This window comes from Sinohyriopsis cumingii, chromosome 14 (assembly GCF_028554795.1).
Source record: "Sinohyriopsis cumingii isolate HCF-2022 chromosome 14, ASM2855479v2, whole genome shotgun sequence".
NCBI lineage: Eukaryota > Metazoa > Mollusca > Bivalvia > Unionida > Unionidae > Sinohyriopsis > Sinohyriopsis cumingii.
Window position 1 is genome coordinate 11024268 of NC_142974.1, and position 26993 is coordinate 11051260.

Sequence of the window (26993 nt, forward strand, 5' to 3'; positions counted from 1 at the left end):
GTGACATGTGTTGAAAAATGGCCACCAAAATGTCTACTAAAAAACAACAAATTCCACTAGCTAGGGATAAATAGGTTTCCCACAATCACAGCCAGTCAGAAAAGAGAATACTGCACAATAATTTCATGGGCTTATTTGGACCAATCACATAAGGTGATCTGCAACAATATCAAACTGAGCATACTATAGGAAAAGTTGCAGACTATGTGATAAAGTAGTATATCAAACATGTGACATCATCGTAGTAGTTCATGACATGTGAAATCATGATTAAAGTATACCACACATGAGAAATCAAGATAGTAGAGTACCACACACAATATGACACTTGTGAAATCATGAAAAATTTATGTCACATGTGAAATCATTACAACAATATACGACATTTAAACTTGTGACAGCAGTATATGGCACATGAAATCATGACAGCAGTACATGGCACATGAAATCATGACAGAAGTATATGGCACATGAAATCATGACAGAAGTATATGGCACATGAAATCATGACAGCAGTATATGGCACAAGAAATCATGACAGAAGTATATGGCACATGAAATCATGACAGAAGTATATGATATATATCATCTTGGATATGTACATGGCACTACCAATGCAAAGGACTTAGATATCTGGAACCATTATTAAATATATAGCAATTTACATTACTGACACATAATGTGATACTTGTCTTTTCATTTGAATCTTGAACTGTACTGTTTAATTGTCTGAATAGAGTTTTTAAAATTTTTTAGACAGACAAGTCATGTAAAGTACATGAACCTCACAACAACTTGTAAGGTACGGGGGTTCATAAATATTCACCACAGCATAAGCAAGAATGCAAGACAGCATGGATACTTCCAGTCTGGTTAGGGAAGGGGTTACGGGGTGATAGCAATTATTTATGTGTTTGCTTTAAATATTTATGAATATAAGGTCTTCAGAAATCAGTTTAAGTCATTCCATTAATGACACTTTTAGGGTAAAATGACTGACATGCAGTACTCACAATTTTATAGTAAAGTTGGAGCTCCTTCCCAATATGATCATACGGCATGTATCCATCAAACAGTAAGAATCATAGGGCATGTATCCATCAAACACTAATAATCATAGGTCATGTATCCACCAAACACTAAAAATCATAGGGCATGTATCCATCAAACACTAAAAATCATAGGGCATGTATCCATCAAACACTAATAATCATAGGGCATGTATCCATCAAACACTAAAAATCATAGGAAATGTATCCATCAAACACTAAAAATCATAGGGCATGTATCCATCAAACACTAAGAATCATAGGGCATGTATCCATCAAACAGTAAGAATCATAGGAAATGTATCCATCAAACATTAAAAATCATAGGGCATGTATCCATCAAACACTAAGAATCATAGGGCATGTATCCATCAAACAGTAAGAATCATAGGAAATGTATCCATCAAACATTAAAAATCATAGGGCATGTATCCATCAAACACTAAAAATCATAGGGCATGTATCCATCAAACACTAAAAATCATAGGAAATGTATCCATCAAACACTAAGAATCATAGGGCATGTATCCATCAAACAGTAAGAATCATAGGAAATGTATCCATCAAACATTAAAAATCACAGGGCTTGTATCCATCAAACACTACAAATCATAGAGCATGTATCCATCAAACACTAAGAATCATAGGGCATGTATCCATCAAACACTAAGAATCACAGGGCATGTATCCATCAAACACTAAAAATCATAGGAAATGTATCCATCAAACACTAAAAATCATAGGGCATGTATCCATCAAACACTAAAAATCATAGGGCATGTATCCATCAAACACCAAAAATCATAGGGCATGTATCCATCAAACACTAAAAATCACAGGGCATGTATCCATCAAACACTAAGAATCATAGGGCATGTATCCATCAAACAGTAAGAATCATAGGAAATGTATCCATCAAACATTAAAAATCATAGGGCATGTATCCATCAAACACTAAGAATCATAGGGCATGTATCCATCAAACAGTAAGAATCATAGGAAATGTATCCATCAAACATTAAAAATCATAGGGCATGTATCCATCAAACACTAAAAATCATAGGGCATGTATCCATCAAACACTAAAAATCATAGGAAATGTATCCATCAAACACTAAGAATCATAGGGCATGTATCCATCAAACAGTAAGAATCATAGGAAATGTATCCATCAAACATTAAAAATCACAGGGCTTGTATCCATCAAACACTACAAATCATAGAGCATGTATCCATCAAACACTAAGAATCATAGGGCATGTATCCATCAAACACTAAGAATCACAGGGCATGTATCCATCAAACACTAAAAATCATAGGAAATGTATCCATCAAACACTAAAAATCATAGGGCATGTATCCATCAAACACTAAAAATCATAGGGCATGTATCCATCAAACACCAAAAATCATAGGGCATGTATCCATCAAACACTAAAAATCACAGGGCATGTATCCATCAAACACTAAGAATCATAGGGCATGTATCCATCAAACAGTAAGAATCATAGGAAATGTATCCATCAAACATTAAAAATCATAGGGCATGTATCCATCAAACACTAAGAATCATAGGGCATGTATCCATCAAACAGTAAGAATCATAGGAAATGTATCCATCAAACATTAAAAATCATAGGGCATGTATCCATCAAACACTAAAAATCATAGGGCATGTATCCATCAAACACTAAAAATCATAGGAAATGTATCCATCAAACACTAAGAATCATAGGGCATGTATCCATCAAACAGTAAGAATCATAGGAAATGTATCCATCAAACATTAAAAATCACAGGGCTTGTATCCATCAAACACTACAAATCATAGAGCATGTATCCATCAAACACTAAGAATCATAGGGCATGTATCCATCAAACACTAAGAATCACAGGGCATGTATCCATCAAACACTAAAAATCATAGGAAATGTATCCATCAAACACTAAAAATCATAGGGCATGTATCCATCAAACACTAAAAATCATAGGGCATGTATCCATCAAACACCAAAAATCATAGGGCATGTATCCATCAAACACTAAAAATCACAGGGCATGTATCCATCAAACACTAAGAATCACAGGGCATGTATCCATCAAACACTAAGAATCATAGGGCATGTATCCATCAAACACTAAAAATCATAGGGCATGTATCCATCAAACACTAAGAATCACAGGGCATGTATCCATCATAAGCAAACACTACCAAACAAAAGCTAGCCTAAATTATGCTTATAAAGCACCAATTCATACAGCACCTGCCTGCGTTACTACTGGTGATTTATTATCCAATTAATCTCGTCATATTCAATGAGGCCAATGAAATTAACCATTGTATTTTCTTTACATAACATTAGATCATGGAATATTGGAAATACAAGTGAAGAAGCAGACTTGGTCCTCCAGCTAAGAAGTGCTATCTGGTCTATTTTTTTCCTAAGTTTGTTCTTCAATAAATATTAACAAATTTATAACAGCTTTGTGAGAGTTACTTTCTTTTGTTCAAGTTACTTTCTGAATGAAACACAACTGATTTGTAGCAGTTGGATTTTGTCTAAAGTTACATGCAATATTTCTGCTTGAAGTTTGTACATGATATTCAGGACTTTAACATAACTGAATATATTCAGGACTTTAACATAACTGAATATATTCAGGACTTTAACATAACTGAATATATTCAGAATTTTAACATAACTGAATATATTCAGGACTTCAACATAACTCAATATATTCAGGACTTTAACATAACTGAATATATTCAGAACTTTTAACATAACTGAGTATTTTTGTCATATGCTGTAAACTAATGACTGCTAAAGCTTCTGGCATTTATTCAGTTTCCAAAAATATTTGCATATGCTGTGCACTTGATAAGAACTTTTTGTCTAAGCTAAAGAATGAATATAATAAATGATATCGTACATAAATGTCCTGTACCGCTGAGACATGGGGCTTTCAGTTTTAGGTTTTACTGTGTTCAATAATTTTGATCTTTCCTAAAGCTCTTTGTCCTCATCTTTTAAAATATTTAAATACATCCCAACCATAGTTATGCATGTTACAAATATCACTCAATCATACATTTTTCCATTTGTGTGTCTGTGTGTGTGTTTTAGATTTTTAACATAGCTTTAACAATTTTCCAGTCATATCGCTATGATGTCTGCAGTGTGGTGTTTAAAGTGATGTCTAGCAATGGGGCATCATGCCGCATGATGCCCCACCCAGTCACATTATCCTGACACCAGGCCGACCAATCCTAACAATAACCTCTTAATGCTGAGCGCCTAGCGAGGCAGCTGTTAGTATTATGTTTTTAGGAGTCTTTGGTATGACTCAGCCGGGGGTTCGAACCCATTACCTCCCACATCTGGGGTGGATGCTCTAAGCAATAGGCCACTGGAACGGTGCTTGACTATTTATAATTAGTAGTATAATTTATCTCTCAGAAGATGAACAACAACAATAATTACATCTACAGATGATCAGTTCCTCCATGCAAACACTTTAACCTGAAATAATGCATTGACATAAAATGTATTTTCTGCCTTTTTTAGAACTACTTAGTTCTTTTACCCAATCTTATTTCTTGTACAAGTTACCACACCAGTTAGTCCATACTTTTGATACAACCTAATGGCAAGCACAACCTACCTTTTGCTCTGAAGATCTCTGAAGTCCCTTTCATTCCTTCATGAAAAAATCTTCTTTCAATGGACTATACATTAGCTTGGTCCTGAGGATTTAAAGTTCGAGGATGCTTCTCCAAGTTTTCCCATTGGATAGTGCTCAGTTTGCATGATTCTGAGTTGTAACAGGGAATCATCTGGCTTAACATTCCCACTATTTGTTTAACAAATGCATATGTGATGGCCAAACATGACACATGAAGTTAAATAGAAAAAAGAAACATAAGAAATAAGCCTTTTTCAAACTATGCAAGAAGTTCATACACAAATCTCTGGTCAGAAATAACGTTAGGCAGCATATACTTTCATGTATCATTGTGTTTTGTTAGTAAAATTAAAATTTTACCAAAACTGTGACAGCAACCAATTAAACATTATCAAAATGCTAATGAAGCTGCATTAGTCACCACAAAAGTGACAGCTTTATCTTAGAAATGTGCTAATACAGTTGAGACAAAAATTGTCAACCAGTTACTGATTATCACTGATCCTAATGGATCGCTGACGATTAAGGCTGCGAGTCGAAGGACAGCTATTTTACAATAACCTGTTACACATTTGTCCCAGTCCTTGCTGGATGTTTCTGCCAATGCCAAAGTTCATTTTGTTCTAACCTTCTGGCTTGGTTTGTCAAAATTTTTAGCAGTAACTCATCTGTACTGTTGAATTAATTCAAATGTGCTTTCATTCAACAAATTTTCTATTTTAATCATGTTAATATGTAAGTAAACTAGGTAGAGCATAGCTGACTTGTTAATTTCTAGAATTGTGCAGAAGGCAGATCATAGTTGATAGGTGAATTTCTAAGATTACACAGTAGGCAGATCATAGCTGATTAGTGAATTTCTAAGATTACACAGTAGGCAGATCATAGCTGATAGGTGAATTTCTAAGATTATGCAGTGGGAAGGGCATTGCTGATTGGTGAATTTCTAAGATTACACAGTAGGCAGATCATAGCTGATTGGTGATTTTCTAAGATTATGCAGTAGAAAGGGCATTGCTGATTGGTGAATTTCTAAGACTCTGCAGTAGGAAGGGCATTGCTGATTGGTGAAGTTCCAAGACTATGCAGTAGGAAGGGCATTGCTGATTGGTGATTTTATAAGATTATGCAGTAAGAAGGGCATTGCTGAATGGTGAATTTCTAAGATTATGCAGTAGGAAGGGCATTACTGATTGGTGAATTTCTAAGATTATGCAGTAGGAAGGGCATTGCTGATTGGCGAATTTCTAAGATTACACAGTAGGCAGATCATAGCTGATTGGTGATTTTCTAAGATTATGCAGTAGGAAGGGCATTGCTGATTGGTTATTTTCTAAGATTATGCAGTAGGAAGGGCATTGCTGATTGGTGAATTTCTAAGACTACTGCAGTAGCAAGGGCATTGCTGATTGGTGATTTTCTAAGATTATACAGTAGGAAGGGCATCGCTAACTGGTGAATTTCTAAGACTACTGCAGTAGCAAGGGCATTGCTGATTGGTGATTTTCTAAGATTATACAGTAGGAAGGTCATTGCTGATTGGTGAATTTCCAAGACTATTGCAGTAGGAAGGGCATTGCTGATTGATGATTTTCTAAGATTATGCAGCAGGAAGGGCATTGCTAACTGGTGAATTTCTAAGACTATTCAGTAGGAAGGGCATTGCTGATTGGTCAATATCTAAGATTATGCAGTAGGAAGGGCATTGCTGATTGGTGATTTTCTAAGATTATGCAGTAGGAAGGGCATTGCTGATTGGTGAATTTCTAAGATTATGCAGTAGGAAGAGCATTGCTGATTGATGAATTTCTAAGATTATGCAGTAGAAAAGGCATTGCTGATTGGTGAATTTCTAAGATTATGCAGTCGGAAAGGCATTGCTGATTGGTGAATTTCTAAGATTACACAGTAGGAAGGGCATTGCTGATTGGTGAATTTCTAAGATTATGCAGTAGAAAAGGCATTGCTGATTGGTGAATTTCTAAGATCATGCAGTAGGAAGGGCATTGCTGATTGGTGAATTTCTAAGATTATGCAGTAGAAAAGGCATTGCTGATTGGTGAATTTTCTAAGATTATGCAGTAGGAAGGGCATTGCTGATTGGTGAATTTCTAAGGTTACACAGTAGGAAGGGCATTGCTGATTGGTGAATTTCTAAGATTATGCAGTCGGAAGGGCATTGCTGATTGGTGAATTTCTAAGATTATGCAGTAGGAAGAGCATTGCTCATTGATGAATTTCTAAGATTATGCAGTAGAAAAGGCATTGCTGATTCGTGAATTTCTAAGATTATGCAGTAGGAAGGGCATTACTGATTGGTGAATTTCTAAGATTATGCAGTAGGAAGGGCATTGGTCATTGGTGAATTTCTAAGATTACACAGTAGGCAGATCATAGCTGATTGGTGATTTTCTAAGATTATGCAGTAGGAAGGGCATTGCTGATTCGTGAATTTCTGAGACTATGCAGTAGGAAGGGCATTGGTGATTGGTGAATTTCTAAGATTATGCAGTAGGAAGGGCATTACTGATTGGTGAATTTCTAAGAGTATGCAGTAGGAAGGGCATTGCTGATTGGTGATTTTCTAAGATTACACAGTAGGCAGATCATAGCTGATTGGTGATTTTCTAAGATTATGCAGTAGGAAGGGCATTGCTGATTGGTGAATTTCTGAGACTATGCAGTTGGAAGGGCATTGGTGATTGGTGAATTTCTAAGATTATGCAATAGGAAGGGCATTACTGACTGGTGAATTTCTAAGATTATGCAGTAGGAAGGGCATTGCTGATTGGTGAATTTCTAAGATTACACAGTAGGCAGATCATAGCTGATTGGTGATTTTCTAAGATTATGCAGTAGGAAAGGCATTGCTGATTGGTGAATTTCTGAGACTATGCAGTAGGAAGGGCATTGCTGATTGGTGATTTTCTAAGATTATGCAGTAGGAAGGACATTGCTGATTGGTGATTTTCTAAGATTATGCAGTAGCCAGGGCACTGCTGATAGGTGAATTTCTAAGACTACTGCAGTAACAAGGGCATTGCTGATTGGTGATTTTCTAAGAATATGCAGTAGGAAGGGCATTGCTGATTGGTGATTTTCTAAGATTATGCAGTAGGAAGGGCATTGCTGATTGGTGAATTTCTAAGATTATGCAGTAGGAAGAGCATTGCTGATTGATGAATTTCTAAGATTATGCAGTAGAAAAGGCATTGCTGATTGGTGAATTTCTAAGATTATGCAGTCGGAAAGGCATTGCTGATTGGTGAATTTCTAAGATTACACAGTAGGAAGGGCATTGCTGATTGGTGAATTTCTAAGATTATGCAGTAGAAAAGGCATTGCTGATTGGTGAATTTCTAAGATCATGCAGTAGGAAGGGCATTGCTGATTGGTGAATTTCTAAGATTATGCAGTAGAAAAGGCATTGCTGATTGGTGAATTTTCTAAGATTATGCAGTAGGAAGGGCATTGCTGATTGGTGATTTTCTAAGATTATGCAGTCGGAAGGGCATTGCTGATTGGTGAATTTCTAAGATTATGCAGTAGGAAGAGCATTGCTCATTGATGAATTTCTAAGATTATGCAGTAGAAAAGGCATTGCTGATTCGTGAATTTCTAAGATTATGCAGTAGGAAGGGCATTACTGATTGGTGAATTTCTAAGATTATGCAGTAGGAAGGGCATTGGTGATTGGTGAATTTCTAAGATTACACAGTAGGCAGATCATAGCTGATTGGTGATTTTCCAAGATTATGCAGTAGGAAGGGCATTGCTGATTGGTGAATTTCTGAGACTATGCAGTAGGAAGGGCATTGGTGATTGGTGAATTTCTAAGATTATGCAGTAGGAAGGGCATTACTGATTGGTGAATTTCTAAGAGTATGCAGTAGGAAGGGCATTGCTGATTGGTGATTTTCTAAGATTACACAGTAGGCAGATCATAGCTGATTGGTGATTTTCTAAGATTATGCAGTAGGAAGGGCATTGCTGATTGGTGAATTTCTGAGACTATGCAGTTGGAAGGGCATTGGTGATTGGTGAATTTCTAAGATTATGCAATAGGAAGGGCATTACTGACTGGTGAATTTCTAAGATTATGCAGTAGGAAGGGCATTGCTGATTGGTGAATTTCTAAGATTACACAGTAGGCAGATCATAGCTGATTGGTGATTTTCTAAGATTATGCAGTAGGAAAGGCATTGCTGATTGGTGAATTTCTGAGACTATGCAGTAGGAAGGGCATTGCTGATTGGTGATTTTCTAAGATTATGCAGTAGGAAGGACATTGCTGATTGGTGATTTTCTAAGATTATGCAGTAGCCAGGGCACTGCTGATAGGTGAATTTCTAAGACTACTGCAGTAACAAGGGCATTGCTGATTGGTGATTTTCTAAGATTATGCAGTAGGAAGGGCATTGCTGATTGGTGATTTTCTAAGATTATGCAGTAGGAAGGGCATTGCTGATTGGTGAATTTCTAAGATTATGCAGTAGGAAGAGCATTGCTGATTGATGAATTTCTAAGATTATGCAGTAGAAAAGGCATTGCTGATTGGTGAATTTCTAAGATTATGCAGTCGGAAAGGCATTGCTGATTGGTGAATTTCTAAGATTACACAGTAGGAAGGGCATTGCTGATTGGTGAATTTCTAAGATTATGCAGTAGAAAAGGCATTGCTGATTGGTGAATTTCTAAGATCATGCAGTAGGAAGGGCATTGCTGATTGGTGAATTTCTAAGATTATGCAGTAGAAAAGGCATTGCTGATTGGTGAATTTTCTAAGATTATGCAGTAGGAAGGGCATTGCTGATTGGTGATTTTCTAAGATTATGCAGTCGGAAGGGCATTGCTGATTGGTGAATTTCTAAGATTATGCAGTAGGAAGAGCATTGCTCATTGATGAATTTCTAAGATTATGCAGTAGAAAAGGCATTGCTGATTCGTGAATTTCTAAGATTATGCAGTAGGAAGGGCATTACTGATTGGTGAATTTCTAAGATTATGCAGTAGGAAGGGCATTGGTGATTGGTGAATTTCTAAGATTACACAGTAGGCAGATCATAGCTGATTGGTGATTTTCCAAGATTATGCAGTAGGAAGGGCATTGCTGATTGGTGAATTTCTGAGACTATGCAGTAGGAAGGGCATTGGTGATTGGTGAATTTCTAAGATTATGCAGTAGGAAGGGCATTACTGATTGGTGAATTTCTAAGAGTATGCAGTAGGAAGGGCATTGCTGATTGGTGATTTTCTAAGATTACACAGTAGGCAGATCATAGCTGATTGGTGATTTTCTAAGATTATGCAGTAGGAAGGGCATTGCTGATTGGTGAATTTCTGAGACTATGCAGTTGGAAGGGCATTGGTGATTGGTGAATTTCTAAGATTATGCAATAGGAAGGGCATTACTGACTGGTGAATTTCTAAGATTATGCAGTAGGAAGGGCATTGCTGATTGGTGAATTTCTAAGATTACACAGTAGGCAGATCATAGCTGATTGGTGATTTTCTAAGATTATGCAGTAGGAAAGGCATTGCTGATTGGTGAATTTCTGAGACTATGCAGTAGGAAGGGCATTGCTGATTGGTGATTTTCTAAGATTATGCAGTAGGAAGGACATTGCTGATTGGTGATTTTCTAAGATTATGCAGTAGCCAGGGCACTGCTGATAGGTGAATTTCTAAGACTACTGCAGTAACAAGGGCATTGCTGATTGGTGATTTTCTAAGATTATGCAGTAGGAAGGGCATTGCTGATTGGTGATTTTCTAAGATTATGCAGTAGGAAGGGCATTGCTGATTGGTGAATTTCTAAGATTATGCAGTAGGAAGAGCATTGCTGATTGATGAATTTCTAAGATTATGCAGTAGAAAAGGCATTGCTGATTGGTGAATTTCTAAGATTATGCAGTCGGAAAGGCATTGCTGATTGGTGAATTTCTAAGATTACACAGTAGGAAGGGCATTGCTGATTGGTGAATTTCTAAGATTATGCAGTAGAAAAAGCATTGCTGATAGGTGAATTTCTAAGATCATGCAGTAGGAAGGGCATTGCTGATTGGTGAATTTCTAAGATTATGCAGTAGAAAAGGCATTGCTGATTGGTGAATTTCTAAGATTATGCAGTAGGAAGGGCATTGCTGATTGGTGAATTTCTAAGATTACACAGTAGGAAGGGCATTGCTGATTGGTGAATTTCTAAGATCATGCAGTAGGAAGGGCATTGCTGATTGGTGAATTTCTAAGATTATGCAGTCGGAAGGACATTGCTGATTGGTGAATTTCTAAGATTATGCAGTAGGAAGAGCATTGCTGATTGATGAATTTCTAAGATTATGCAGTAGAAAAGGCATTGCTGATTGGTGAATTTCTAAGATTATGCAGTAGGAAGGGCATTACTGATTGGTGAATTTCTAAGATTATGCAGTAGGAAGGGCATTGGTGATTGGTGAATTTCTAAGATTACACAGTAGGCAGATCATAGCTGATTGGTGATTTTCTAAGATTATGCAGTAGGAAGGGCATTGCTGATTCGTGAATTTCTGAGACTATGCAGTAGGAAGGGCATTGGTGATTGGTGAATTTCTAAGATTATGCAGTAGGAAGGGCATTACTGATTGGTGAATTTCTAAGATTATGCAGTAGGAAGGGCATTGCTGATTGGCGAATTTCTAAGATTACACAGTAGGCAGATCATAGCTGATTGGTGATTTTCTAAGATTATGCAGTAGGAAGGGCATTGCTGATTGGTGAATTTCTGAGACTATGCAGTAGGAAGGGCTTTGGTGATTGGTGATTTTCTAAGATTATGCAGTAGGAAGGGCACTGCTGATTGGTGAATTTCTAAGACTACTGCAGTAGCAAGGGCATTGCTGATTGGTGATTTTCTAAGATTATGCAGTAGGAAGGGCATTGCTAACTGGTGAATTTCTAAGACTATGCAGTAGGAAGGGCATTGCTGATTGGTGATTTTCTAAGATTATGCAGTAGGAAGGTCATTGCTGATTGGTGAATTTCGAAGACTACTGCAGTAGGAAGGGCACTGCTTATTGATGATTTTCTAAGATTATGCAGTAGGAAGGGTATTGCTAACTGGTGAATTTCTAAGACTATGCAGTAGGAAGGGCATTGCTGATTGGTGAATTTCTAAGATTATGCAGTAGGAAGAGCATTGCTGATTGGTGAATTTCTAAGATTATTAAGTAGGAAGGGCATTGCTGATTGGTGAATTTCTAAAATTATGCAGTAGGAAGAGCATTGCTGATTGATGAATTTCTAAGATTATGCAGTAGAAAAGGCATTGCTGATTGGTGAATTTTTAAGATTATGCAGTAGGAAAGGCATTGCTGATTGGTGAATTTCTAAGATTACACAGTAGGAAGGGCATTGCTGATTGGTGAATTTCTAAGGTTATGCAGTAGAAAAGGCATTGCTGATAGGTGAATTTCAAAGATTATGCAGTAGGAAGGGCATTGCTGATTGGTGACTTTCTAAGATTATGCAGTAGAAAAGGCATTGCTGATAGGTTCATTGCTAGAATTAAGACACAGGCAGAGCATATCTGATTCGTTCATTAAAAGGATAAAGGAGTAAATAAAGCATAGCTTCTTTAGCAAAGAAAACTATTCAATAAATATCCTCAGCCATTATGACTCATTATCGCATGCATAATTGCAAAAGCCAGCATTTCAAAGGAAAAAACTACAGTCTTACCTCCCCAGCAAAGAAAACTTTTCTGTCAATATCCTCAGCCATTATGTCATAATTGTTTCCATCTGTACCTGGTGGCAGATAGGAGTAAGACATCTGTGTGTACTTGTCTGTCGACCATCTTGTCACAAAATATTTCTCAGGGCTGGGTATGGTCTACCAAAAGATGCCAGAATGTAAACAAAGTATTTCTCAGGGATGGGGACGGTAAATCAAAAAATATCAGAATGTAAAAAATATACTTCTCAGGGCTGAGGATCGTAAATCAAAATAATTCAGAATGTAAACAATGTACTTCCCAGGGCTGGAGATGGTATATCCAAAGATATCAATGTAAATAAAGGCCAGAGTGGGTCTGATACAATCTTTGCTAGCCAAGGTTCCAATATGATAACTCTATCTACACCTTGGCAGATTGAACAGATATTTTAGTGCTTTCTCCTAGCAACTTCTACTGGATTTCATAAGTTGCTTACCTCAGTATGTAATGCCAACTAACCAACAGCATGTAACAGTAGTGCATTGTACATCAGCCGAAAATGGAAGTGTCAACTGATATAAAAAGGATGCTTTCTATGTTTAACATTGAAAGAATGACCACGTAACATAGGGAAGCCATTACAGGTGTATTTGAGAGATAGGTATTTGTACAAACATAGACCGGAGTGGAAAATTGCTTATTTATCATTCCATTAAAGTTGTATGCTCCCCTTGTCTCGATTTGTATTTGTACAAACATAGACCGGAGTGGAAAATTGCTTATTTATCATTCCATTAAAGTTGTATGCTCCCCTTGTCTCGATTTGTATTTGTACAAACATAGACCGGAGTGGAAAATTGCTTATTTATCATTCCATTAAAGTTGTATGCTCCCCTTGTCTCGATCATGTATGAACAGTATTCAAATTTAAACAATTTAATTTTGATTGGATGTGGTGGCTTGCCACTGCACCCAGTGAAATTCAAAGACCTGAAGCACAAAAATATCTGCTCAATATAACAAGGTGTAGATAGAATTATCAAACGGAACCTTGGCTGGTGAAAACGGCCAGATACATAGTTCACACAACTCAAGAAATGTTATTTTTAAGAACTTTTCGAGGAGTTTTCATGAACTTCCAAAAATGTTTTAACAGATATTTCGTCTTAAGAAAACTGAACCATTTCCCTTTCACTTTGTCAACTACCTTTGTTATGTGCTATTAGATCCACCAAATTATATCCTATTTTACTTATTATTTTTGGAAAATACATAAAAGGTAAAAGCTCTTAATATAAAATGTGATATATTTATTGTGTTTTAATATTTTATATTCCTTCATTAAATTAAAAGACTGTTCAAGGCAACCCCCTCAAAAAAGAGGAGTTTTCTTGATTTGTATGAACCATGTGGTGTCATTGACTTGACATAAATTGGGTCTAAATAGAACCATACAGCGGTTAAGAAGGCAGGTGCCTTTGTCTGAAAAATGCCAGTATCAGGATAAGTTCAGCTATCTGGTAGAAATTAGTTGTAAATGGCATGTTTAACTCCAGCTTGACTAGACAGTGCTTCAGCATCTTCTGTATGTAAATTAAAAAGGGTAATCATGACTCTACCAATTACATCTGCTCTAGAAACGTAAGGCACTTTTAGAAAGAAGTTCATGCTATGAGTTTTATTTAGATATTAGTAGCAAAGGTTATACATAATAGATGATGAGGATCGCTTTAAGGTTTTCCACTCAGTTGTGCTGGAAGCCAAATTCAGAAATGCCTACCCCAGAAAATGTTTTTGAAGGATACCACCACCAAAAATGCGGGACAGAGCATGAAAATGAGGAACATAAGTATGTTAGCCTGAATAAGCATAACAAATTCACTCAAAATATCATTAAATACCAGTAATGCGTATTTATAATAACTAATTATGTATAAAACCCAGTACCCATCTATCTACAATATATACAAATATACAAAATTCAAGTCCAGCACTACTCAATTCATCCTAAGGGACCTGTAGTAAGCACTTTTCAGGTCCTGCAGCTCATTTTCAGTGTAGATCCTGTCTGTAGCTGACCCTGGTCTACATTTTGAAATTAAAAGTGCCTCTACAGTCTCTGCACTCAGTTTACTCCTCAAACCTGTTTGCTTTTTCTCGCTAGGGAGAAAACTCGCTCACAGTGTGCAGATGAATGAGGTATTGTCATTAATGAAAGCATTATTTTTGGCAATATTTTGAAGACCGCCGTCCCATCTTTCTTCAACTGGCTGAATATATGTGGGCTGATATTGTGCCAGTTCCAATTTCACATATGCTGTAGTCGCTTCCTCAGGTAATAATACTGAAAATCTTTCAAAGAAATAATCCAAAGATGCCATTTTAGCTTATAGTTGCACTGCTGGATCCAAAATTTTAGCATGCTTTAATAAATCATCTTTAACGGGCAACTTGTCTCTAATGTATTTTGCTGATGTTTCAAAAACCTTTCTTGCCCCATCATTAAAAATCTTTAAAAGTTTAAAAAATGAACTGCACGCAAATTTAGGAAAATAAACCCTTCCACATAAATGTGAATGTCATATAAAACAAACAACAACAAAAAAGAAGTTCAAATTTTGTAAAATTTATATGAAGTAACAGATACAGGTGAAACAAGTAAAAAGAGATTCTTCTGGCATTTTAAGTCAAAACAGTTCTATCTTACAAGGCAGAAATGAACATACATCACATATATGTGTCCAATAATTCCTACCAACAGTTGTTATGAAAAATAACTATGAATGTTAACATGGTAAATGGTAAATGCACAACTGGTAATGGATGATATACACCAGATGTAGATATATACCACTATTTACATCTCGTCAATTGTTTAAATCCCAAAAAAAAATTAAGCCATGATGCTTTCAATAAAAAATTTGAAAATTATGTTCAGTGGTTTTTAAAAAAATGTCATTCTAAGTTTTTATATTTTTAGTAATATCAACCATATCTGAAGGTGGATAGAATCATTTAAATAAATTTTCAAGCCCTTCATGCAAGAATGTTTGTTGTTATATCTGGCTTGATTCTGTTAAGTTGTTATTATTAAGAAGTTTTTTTTAATGGGGTAATTTTTTGTTGTCTTTCAGTAACACTGGCCTTGTCTGATGGTGGACAAGCATGATCTGTCTGTCCTAAGTTTCAGGAAATTTGAGGAAATGCAAATATTTCAATAAAATCTTAATGCAAGTTTTCTATGTTACCATGACGATAAAAGATGCAAACAAACATGTTGCACAGTTAATCTCAGGTTGATAATGATTCATCCCAAGTGGGAAGAAAATTCATCAAAAATTTTTAGGAAACATAAGTAAATGGGAAAACTCTGTTTAAAACCCACACAAAAAGTTTCTACAACTTTGACCCTGACTCCAAGGTCAATCGTGCAAGCATACATCACAGAATGATTTGTCTCAGCTTCATAATGATTCATCCAAAATATGAAGAAAATCTATTAAGTGGTTTAGGAGTATATAAGCAACAAAAATCTCCTGCCAAAACTATACAGCACAATTTTTATTATTATTGCAACCTTGACCCCAAAGCTGATGGGGCTAGTTTGTCAGTTGCAAAATGAATTGTCTTAATGTCATGGTGGTTTATCCAAAGTATGAAGAAAATACATCAAGGAGTTTAGGAAATGTAAGCAAATCAAACACCTTCAACCAAAACCACAACATACATCTTCCAAGACTGCGACTTTAACCGAAGGTCAAAAGTGCTGGCAAGCAGATCACTGAATAAATTATTTCAGCGTATCTTATCTTTAGCCCTGTATAAAGAAAATGCCATGAAGGGATTTAGGAAGTATAATCATTTACCCAAAAATATTAGCTGAAACCATGCACACATTTTCTGACTGCGACACTGACACCCCCCTCCGACAAAAAAAGAGATTAACCACAATGTCACCAAAATGAATTGCCTCAACATCATAATAAATAACTGATGGGAAGTAAAAAAACAAAATCATTCCAGGGTTTTAAGAAATGTAATCAAATTGATGAAATGTAACCTTAACCTAAGCATACATTTACTTTGACTCCAAATTCATTGTGTTGAGTGTGCCTTAGCAAAAATTTACTATGACTACAAATTCATTGGGTTCAGTGAGTGTGCCTCAGCATGAATTTACTATGACTCCAAATTCACTGGGTTGAGTGAGTGTGCTTTAGCATGAATTTACTATGACTCCAAATTCATTGGGATGAGTGCGTGTGCCTTAGCATGAATTTACTATGACTCCAAATTCATTGCGTTGAGTGAGTGTGCCTTAACATGAATTTACTATAACTCCAAATTCATTGGGATGAGTGCGTGTGCCTCAGCATGAATTTACTATGACTCCAAATTCATTGGGATGAGTGCGTGTGCCTTAGCATGAATTTACTATGACTCCAAATTCATTGTGTTGAGTGTGCCTTAGCAAAAATTTACTATGACTACAAATTCATTGGGTTCAGTGAGTGTGCCTCAGCATGAATTTACTATGACTCCAAATTCATTGCGTTGAGTGAGTGTGCCTTAACATGAATTTACTATAACTCCAAATTCATTGGGTTGAGTGAGCATGCCCTAGCATAAATTTACTGACTCCAAATTCATTGGGTTGCTTGAGTGTGCCTTAGCATGAATTTACTACAAATCCAAATTCAAAAGTGAGTGTGCCTTAACATAAATTTACTAAGACAACAGATTCATTGGGTTGAGTGAGCGTGCCTTAGGATAAATTTACTATGACTTAAATTCATTGGGCTTAGTGAGTGTACCATAGCATAATTTTCCCAGTTTCATAAAGATTCATCCCAAGTGTGACAGACATCAATCAAGATGTTCTGGAAATATTAGCACATAGAAAAAAAGACTGTAACCTTGACCCCAAGGTAAAAGAGGCAAGTGTGCATATCATGGAGTGATTCCTCTTAGCTTCATAATGGTTCATGCCAAGTATGATGAGACTCTGTGAAAGGAAATATGCAACAAAATACAACTAAAACCTTATAAAACTATTCATCCCACCTGTACTGCCACTGTCATCAGAAACCTGACTACAAAGTTTTGATTCCCATTAAAGTGGCTTGTCAATATCGATCCTGACAAAATAGTTGAATGAATGCTGGTATGGTTCATTTTTTTCCCCCATGACTTCAAACTCATGGAGCAATTGTATTATAACACCATGAAAATTTGATTCCTCCTGAATAATAACGAAATTATAATGAATGAAAACTATATAAACAATTGAATGGCTTGGTTTATTATATTTGTAAATTCTTTTTCTTCTTTGTAAATCTAGCCATAAGCGATCTGGACAAAACTCCCAACACACCTGTTTTGTGATAGACTCCCAACACACCTGCTTTGTGACAAAAGACTCCCAACCCACCTGTTCTGTGATAAAAGACTCCCAACACACCTGTTTTGTGATAAAAGAATCCCAACACACCTGTTTTTTGATAAAAGACTTCCAACCCACCTGTTTTGGGAAAACTTTAAAACAGGCAAGATTTCCAACTCACCTGATTTGGAAAAAGGGACTTCAGAACTTTTATACACATCTCCACAATCTCCTCATCAGACTTGTTCTGTATGATGTTCACAGCCTCTCCAGTTACATGTGACACAAGCACACACTCCATCTCCTTGTCCTCCTGCATAATAAAATGATGACTAAACTAAGTCTCATCTTTATATGGAATCCAAAAAAGTGACATAATTTCTAAGGAGGTCACTGAATGACATCTGATCATACAAAGTTATGTAGGTGTGTGAATATATGTTGATTATACAAAATTATAAAGGTGTGTGAATATATGTTGATTATACAAGGTTAAGTAGGTGTGTGAATATATGTTGATCATACAAAGTTATGTAGATGTGTGAATATATGTTGATTATACAAAGTTATGTAGGTGTGTGAATATATGTTGATTATACAAAGTTATGTAGGTGTGTGAATATATGTTGCTTATACAAAGTTATATGGGTGTGCGAGTATATGGAGGTTATAAAGCATGGCAGTGTACTGAGGTTAGACGAAGACAGTATAATGAAGTTATCTGAGAGGCAGTATGCTGAGATTATATACAGTGCGACCCCGCTATAGCATGCTCCGTTATAACACGAATTCGAATATAACACGGTCATGGTGTGGCTCCCAAAATTTCATACACATTTTTCTTGTGCAAAAATATTCTTTCTTAAAGAGTACAAAAAAAAAACGTAATTTTTTTAATATCATTTTGGGGAAGAGATCACGTAGGAATAATACAAGATGATCATGGCTTGGCTCCTGAAATTTAATATGTATTTTTCTTGTACATGAAAAAGTACTTTTTTCTTCTTAAAATTACGAAAAATAATGCATAAAAAGTTTATTCTGGGATCGCATAGGTCTTCGCCAATGTCGCAAACTTGGATTGTTTTTCCTTATTGGCTGCAAAACGTATGATGTAGCAATATTTTTGTATTGCTTACATTGCTGGCTGTTGAAACTTTATATACCATTGGCTTGGAGTGCAGAAATTCTGAGGCCCCATGAAAGGAAGCTGCAAACTTGATATAAAATGCACTGAAATTTATATACTGTTACATAAACAAATTCTTTGTCCATATTAACAAACCATCTAAATGGTGCATTGTTATATCATAATCCATTTATCTTGACATCTAGAATGAGTTCTGTATGTTGTGGAATATCCGCTTTTTTGTTGTTGACATTTCGGGTAACAGAGATCAACCAGACGAGGCATTGTCTCGTAATCTATCTTTCATCGGATTTTCAGCTGCTCGCTAGTAATTAATATATTTACAAAGACTGACATTTCTATGTAGATGGCAAGTAAAATTCCTCTTCTTTTCACTCAGAATTAAATTCTTCACAACATTAACATTTTCTGTAATAATCCCTGTCATCAGAACACCTGTGTCTCTATCATCCATTGACCCTTTGTTAATTTTCAGATGCATGCGTGGAAGGCAGCATCACGCTGCTACAAATGTATACAAAAAAAATCTCAAAAATACATCTTACTTATTGGTTTATTCAAAAGGCATGGAGGGACAGCAACTAGAATAGCCCAAACGATGGCCAATTCCTTTTTAAAAATGTACCCAGATAAAATGGTTTGCTGAAATTTCAAAGGAAACAGATTACCTTTGAAGCACCGATTGTTATGAAAATGTACTCAGCAAATGGAAAAAATACCAGTCTCAATCATGCAATACAATTATTTGATGTTACTGCCACAATTAGAAATGGGCATTTGTTTGGTTCTCCAAAGCTGTCCTTTCACGGTGACTTCAAGAGCGCATGCACCCTTCATCAAAGAAAGCCGAATACAATCTTTCTATAACAACAAAGAACTTTTCTTCAAAGGAAGTCAATACCAAACTAAAATAAAAGTGATGGAATCTGATGGATTTTCACATTTTCCAATGTGACTGAAACATGTTAACAGTGCTGTGAAAGTTTCCTTTTTGTAGGGAAAAAGTTTACGCTTACAAACGCTACCAACAGCAGCTTAAAACGGAAACTAACTTTCTGCGACTTGGAATGTACTAAAAAGTAAATGTGCTTCGTCATTCTTTACGTGATTGTGCTATGTTTATCCATTGAATTCAGACCAATATGACCTGTTACAAAATTACTCAATATTTTACAGCTGTGTGCGTACATATTTTCGATGGAATCACTTGTATTGCCAGATTCAATGTTTATGATGAGGTTCGCGGGTGAGTACATGGTGTTGATACTCTATTCATACTATACATTAGACACTTATATATGAACAGAATTCACATATAGTATCAATTTGTGGTTCTCTAAATAAACTATTATATATGTCATCTGTTTTCACTACCGGTGTATTTCTCATTTAATATGCATCAATTTAAGATGGTAACTGTGCCAATGAAACACATATTTTACCGCCCTCATTTATTTACTACATCCCCTCCACACACAATTTTGTGGGGGTATATTTTCTTCATCTCACTGACCTGGTTGCTTATAACACGGTTCGGTCTATAACACGGTCGGGTTCTATGGCTCCCAACTACTGTGTTATAGTGGGGTCACACTGTATAATGAATAACAGTATAATGAGGTTATATCAGGGACAACTCTATGCTGGTGTTACACTGAGAGGCAGCAGCATATTGAGATTATAGCTGAGGAAGCAGTATACTGAGGTTATAGGAGAGGAACCGTATACAGAGGTTATCCAAATAATATATCTTTATAGTATTTTGTTTCATTCTTTTCTTGAATATTCTGACATTTTTTTTACTAAAAAGATCGAGTTTTAAAGGTCTGTGGTTAGACTATTCCTCAGTAGTGTGTGAATTTGCTTCGAAAACTGAATTCCCTTTTACAACTAGCTTTAGCTTTTCATAAAGGCAGAAAACTGCTGCAATTATGGCCAGTCTGAACACATATGGGAACCAGTTTTCAGAATCTATATCCAAAACACAGTTTTAAAATTTTTTGCATTATGGTCCTTTGATATTTGTGTCAATGTATCAGATTTTCTGCTAGGACTAAGCCATAGTAAATAACATCATGCTGGTTATTGCTATATAAGTGCTTTCTGCAACAAGTTCAGTTAGCAGCAAAACATTAGATAATTCATCCACCCTAGTTTTGTCCTGAACAGATTATCTTTCCATCTTGCTGATTTCCCTAAAGAAATCAATCATCTTATGTTTCAACTTGACATAATGCTGTTCTACTATAGACATTTCTCCAATGACTGACTGACAGATCAATTTACTATACCCCTCAAGGAAACAATTCAGTCAGAACACCTCACAGTTCCTGAAATACTCCAATAAATCTCCATCATAAAGGTGCTTATATTCAAACAATATTCTCAAAAGGTAGAGGAATAATTGATATCATGGAAGAAAGGCAAAACAGACGACCTGATCAACCTAATCATTATTGTTTTTTTTAAAATTACCCATAGGGTACAAGAAAATAGAACCACGTGTAACTTGCATAATCTTTTCCCCCATAGATTTTAAAATTTACGTGTCTACAGAACATTTTTGTGAGAAACATGTGATCCCATGACCTGAGAGCATCTCTCCAGCACTGAGTGTGTATGTGTGTGTGATTTGGATTTTTAATGTAGCTTTAACAATTCTTCAGTCGTATCGCTATGATGTCTGCAGTGTGGCAGTTTACCGTGATGTCTAGCACTGGGCATCATGCCATATACATGTAGCATGATGTCCCACCAAGACATTATCCTGACACTAGGCCGACCAGTCCTAACAGTAACCTTGTACTACTGAGCACCAAGCGAGGCAGCTGTTAATACCATTTTTGTAAGTCTTTGGTATGACTCGCAAGGTTTTGAATCATGACCTCCCGCATCTGAGGTGGACTCTTTAACCATTAGGCCACCAGAGGGGTCGCTTCTTGAGCAAGGAAATAAATTAAGAAAAAATATTTTTCATGTTCCAGATTTTGATCTAAGGCAATATACAAATCAGTATTAGCTGATAAAAACGTTATGCTTAATAGTATGACAAATGTACTAAATTGATGCCAATAATTTGTCAAATATATTAATTTTATGCTAACAGTATGACAAATGTACTAAATGTGTCCCAATAATGTGTCCAATATATTAATTTTATCCTACAAGTATGTCAAGTGTACTAAACTGATGCCAATAATTTGTCAAATATATTAATTTTATGCTAATAGTATGACAAATGTACTCAATGTATCCCAATAATGTGTCAAATATATTAATTTTATGCTAAATGTAAAGTGTACTAAATTTATGCCAATAATTTGTCAAATATATTTTATGCTAAAAGTATGTTAAGTGTACTAAATTCATGCCAATAATTTGTCAAATATATTAATTTTATGCTAATAGTATGTCAAATGTACAAAATTTATGCCAATAATTTGTCAAATATATTAATTTTATGCAAATAGTATGACAAATGTACTAAATGTATCCTAATAATGTGTCAAATATATTAATTTTATGCTAAAAGTATGTCAAATGTACAAAATTTATGCCAATAATTTGTCAAATATATTAATTTTATGCTAACAGTATGACAAATGTACTAAATTTATGCCAATAATTTGTCAAATATATTAATTTCATGCTAATAGTATGTCAAATGTACAAAATTTATGCCAATAATTTGTCAGATATATTAATTTTATGCTAATAGTATGACAAATGTACTAAATTTATGCCAATAATTTGTCAAATATATTAATTTTATGCTAAAAGGATGTCAAGTGTACTAAATTTATGCCAATAATTTGTCAAATATATTAATTTTATGTTAATAGTATGTCAAATATACTAATTGTATGCCAATACTGTAGTATGTTAAATTTGCCAATTTTATGCCAATAATGCCAAATTTACTAATTTTATGCTAACAGTATATCAAATTTACTAAATTTATGCTAACACTATGTCAAATGTACTAAATTTATGCTACTGTATGTCAAAATCACTAAATCTATGCTAATAATATAAAACATTTACTAATTTTACGCTAAAAGTATGTTACATTTTTTAAATTTATGGCAACAGTATGTCAAATTTATTTAACTGATGCTAATAGCATGTAAAAGTTACGAATTTTGTGCTAATAGTGTGTCAAGTTTACTAAATGTATGCTAACAGTATATCAAATTTATTAAATTTATGCCCATTGTATGTCAAATTTATTAATTTTATGCTAATAGTATGTCAAATTTACTAATTTATTCTAATAGTAGATTAAATTTACTAAATTTATGCCAATAATGTCAAAATTACTAAATGCATGTAAATGTTAAGATTTACAGTGTACCTTTCAATCATAATTTAAGTAACATTCCTTGCTAATTATTTATTTATATACAAGTCACAAAGTCTATGAAATGTCCAGTGTTTCATAGCTCCCTATAATGATTCATATGTGCTTTACTATAGTACCCATGCATCAAAGAATAAATAAACTAATGAATACCCATTCCACATCTTATTTGAAATAAACATTCACATGAGGTTGATTGAAAGAGGAATAACAAAAAAACAAATCCAGAACTCAACAGAATAAAAATTCACTTTACTGATTAAATAAAAAAATAAGCCTAATCCAGAAATTTCTCTAAAATAAAAATTAATATCATATTCATAGAAAGAGAAAAAATATGCTTCATTTTCATCTTTGTGCAACAGAATATTATTCTGAGCAAAAAAAAATTATGTTGCTGCAAAAGAATGGTAAAGCAAAATGGGAGGTGACTCTTCAAAAAATTCCTTTAGTAATTGAAATCTAGGAACCCGATCTTTCGATCCCGATTTACTTTTACTGATTTCCTACCCCCAAAAAATGATGCCTGTACTGAAGAGCGGAATGTGGTAAATGGTTGCAGTATTACTTGCCTGAGAACTGGACAGATCATAAAACACACTGAAAAGTCCTCTTGTGTCACCCTCTTCAGGGACATGTCCAAACATATCAGATGTTATACCACTATCCCGCCAGAACTTCTTCTTAAACCGCAAAGCAATCTAGAAATATTAACAACAGAATTAAATGCTCAATATTAATAATGATAACATGCATCTACTAACTATTCAGGGGAAGAAGAACAGTTCGATCTCTTTCTTGCCTGCTGAAAAGTCAGAAAAAAACCTAGAATGGAAGCCACCAAAGATACTAACAGATAAGCACAAAGGTGCATCAGGTCATCTGTTTATGGCTATGACAAGATTACTGTACAAAAAGAGATTTGTGACGGAAGTATAAAATACAGACATACTTATGTATAAATTCATCCAAAACAGTGCCTCAATATACAATGAGACTGATTAAATCTAGTCCAAAATATCAAAGATAAGGTGTTTATCAACAAGTAGTAGCATCAACATTTCATCCAAGGCATTTTAGTGAAATATCTCATATCAGGACAAATATTCCGATAGAAGGAGTAGCAATAAGAATTTTCAAGATGGCAACAATGATGTCAAGATTTTACCATTTTCATTTGGTCAATTTCAATGGTAAACAATTTCTTCAGTTCAAAACAATTTCATGACAATATGACAAGATATTGAGGAAGAGTATAACAAGATGACTAATCATTACACTGGACAACAAATTTTTACAAAAGTCATGTTACTGAAATAAAATTAGTCAATTCTTATCAATTTTTATGTGCTGAACACGAATATGACAGTCAAATTGCAAAATTGGCTCTAGTTTTTTTGTAATCTGCAAGAAATTAATGTTTACATAACGAAATGCATTCCAATAGTAAAAGGTCAACTGTAATAGCCTACCTATAAAAAATCAAGTCACTGACTACATCTTAGATTTCTTCGCCTGTCTCTTGTACAGCTGTTTGGGAGCATCTCTGAGGAGTGTCCAGCAGTAGTCAGCCAGCATTGTAGTGGACCATTTTCCCTGGTATCTTTGTTCCATTGTTGTGATATCTTGATGAAAACGTTCGCCGTGTTCATCACTAACAATACCACAGTTGCTAGGAAAGAAATCCAAATGGGAATGAAGGAAGTGAATCTTTAGAGACATATTGCAGCCAAGTTTCTTATACTTCATCAACATGTCTTCTACTAGTTCCTTATAGTTTTCTGCCCTAACATTTCCGAGGAAGTTTGTAGAAACTAGGCGAAAAGCATTCCATGCTTGTTTCGCGTCACCTTCCAGCAAGTTGTTGAACCGGTCATCTTTGAAAAGCTCTCGAATCTGAGGACCCACAAAAACTCCCTCTTTAATCTTTGCTTCGCTGAGTCGAGGGAATTTTTCATGCAGGTATCGGAATGCTGGCAAAGTCCGGTCAATGGCTTTCACGAAGTTCTTCATCAAACCTAGTTTGATGTGAAGGGGTGGTAGCAAGATTTTCTGAGCCTCAACCAGAGCTGGGTGTTGGATATTCTTCTCTCCAATGGCTACATTCTGCCTGTGAGTCCATTCCTTCCTCATGTAGTGCATTTCCCTTGCTTGGCTATCCCACTCGCATAAGAAACACATGTATTTTGTATATCCTTGCTGCAGTCCCATTAAAAGGGCAACTACCTTCAAATCACCACAGAGGTGCCAGCTGTACTTGTTATACTCAATGGAATTCAGTAGCTGCCTTAAGTTATCGTATGTCTCTTTCACGTGGACAGCATACGCTACTGGAATAGATGGAAGAATGTTTCCATTGTGCAAAAGCACAGCCTTGAGACTCAGTTTCGAAGAGTCCACAAATAGTCTCCATTCTTGTGGGTCATGAGTGATTTTTAAAGCATTCATGAGGCCCTCAATATCGGAACAGAATATCAGATTACTTTCCTTTCTGAAGAAAGGCTCCAATTGCTGGTGGCGCTTTCGATATGCAGTAATTGTGACATCTTCTTCTAGAAGATTCCATTGTTGGAGTCTTGATCCTAGCAATTCTGCCTTGTTCTTTGATAAGTCCAAATCACGAATCAGGTCATTTAGTTCTTCCTGTGTTATTCTGTGTGGGGTTGATGATGCACCACAGTGAAAATCTGGATCACTGCATGCTGATGGACCAGGAGAAGAACAGGTCGACTCACCTTTGTCTTCGTCAGATGAATCAAGAGAATATTCTGCTGGAGGTTCTGGAATAGGAAGTCCCTCACCATGTGGAACTGGTCTCAATGCAGACGGAATGTTTGGGTAGACTATTCTCGACTTCTTTCGCTTCGTTATTCCGCCGGAAAGAGGAGGAACCAAGCAGAAGTAACAGTCATTTAGGTGGTTGCTTGGCTCTCTCCACACCATTGGGACTGCAAACGGCATTGATGACCTTTTGCAATTCAACCACTGTGAAAGCTGTGTTGTACATGTAGCACAGCATATATGCGGAGCCCAAGGCTTGTCTTGGTCACCAACCTTGCATCCGAAGTAAAGATGATATGCCTTCTTCACTTGAGAATTGATACTTTTCTTCTGGTTGGCAAATGTCACTTCCCCACAAATATAGCAAAAATTGTCCGCGGTATTAACACACTTTCGAGGCATTACTGTTCTTTATTGTACGTAAATGGATAAAATAATAAGTTTTATGTAACAGTAGCTTGAACTGTCTCGCACAACGTCTAAAATATTTTAAATGCTGAACCTATCTGATTGGGCTTTATATAGTACACTGCTTACGTCAGCTTCAGCAGCCGCCTGGCATTAGTATAATAGGCCTACACATGTATAGTACACTGCTGACGTCAACTTACTTCAGCAGCCGCATGGCATTAGTATTGCATTGCATCAGAAAATGATGCAATCAACTGTGGATGATGTGAGCATGATGGTATTATGCAATGTTACATCATTATTCCGGATGTTGCTGCAGTCCTACTGGAGAAATTTACACAGTGAAACATAGAAAATGAGGTATATGAATATCTTCAAAACGAGAGCCAATACAAATTTTTCACGGTTATATTCGTGTTCGGCACACCAAAATACTACAGATTAGGGCCTTTTCAAGTCAGTAATGATTTCACTGTTGACCA

General features: G+C 35.7%; 1 protein-coding gene across 1 annotated transcript in view; it reads right to left on the reverse strand.

Moving 5' to 3' along the window:
* The window catches only part of LOC149783241 (lysine-specific histone demethylase 2-like), an 86815-nt gene that overhangs the window by 9599 nt on the left and 50223 nt on the right, over nt 1–26993 (reverse strand). The window contains exons 17-19 of the mRNA XM_089931447.1: nt 23892–24020; nt 17991–18122; nt 12450–12602 (exon numbers count right to left, since the gene is read on the reverse strand). Of these exons, the coding sequence (XP_089787573.1) occupies nt 12450–12602; nt 17991–18122; nt 23892–24020 (414 nt within the window). The remainder of the gene's footprint in view (nt 1–12449; nt 12603–17990; nt 18123–23891; nt 24021–26993) is intronic.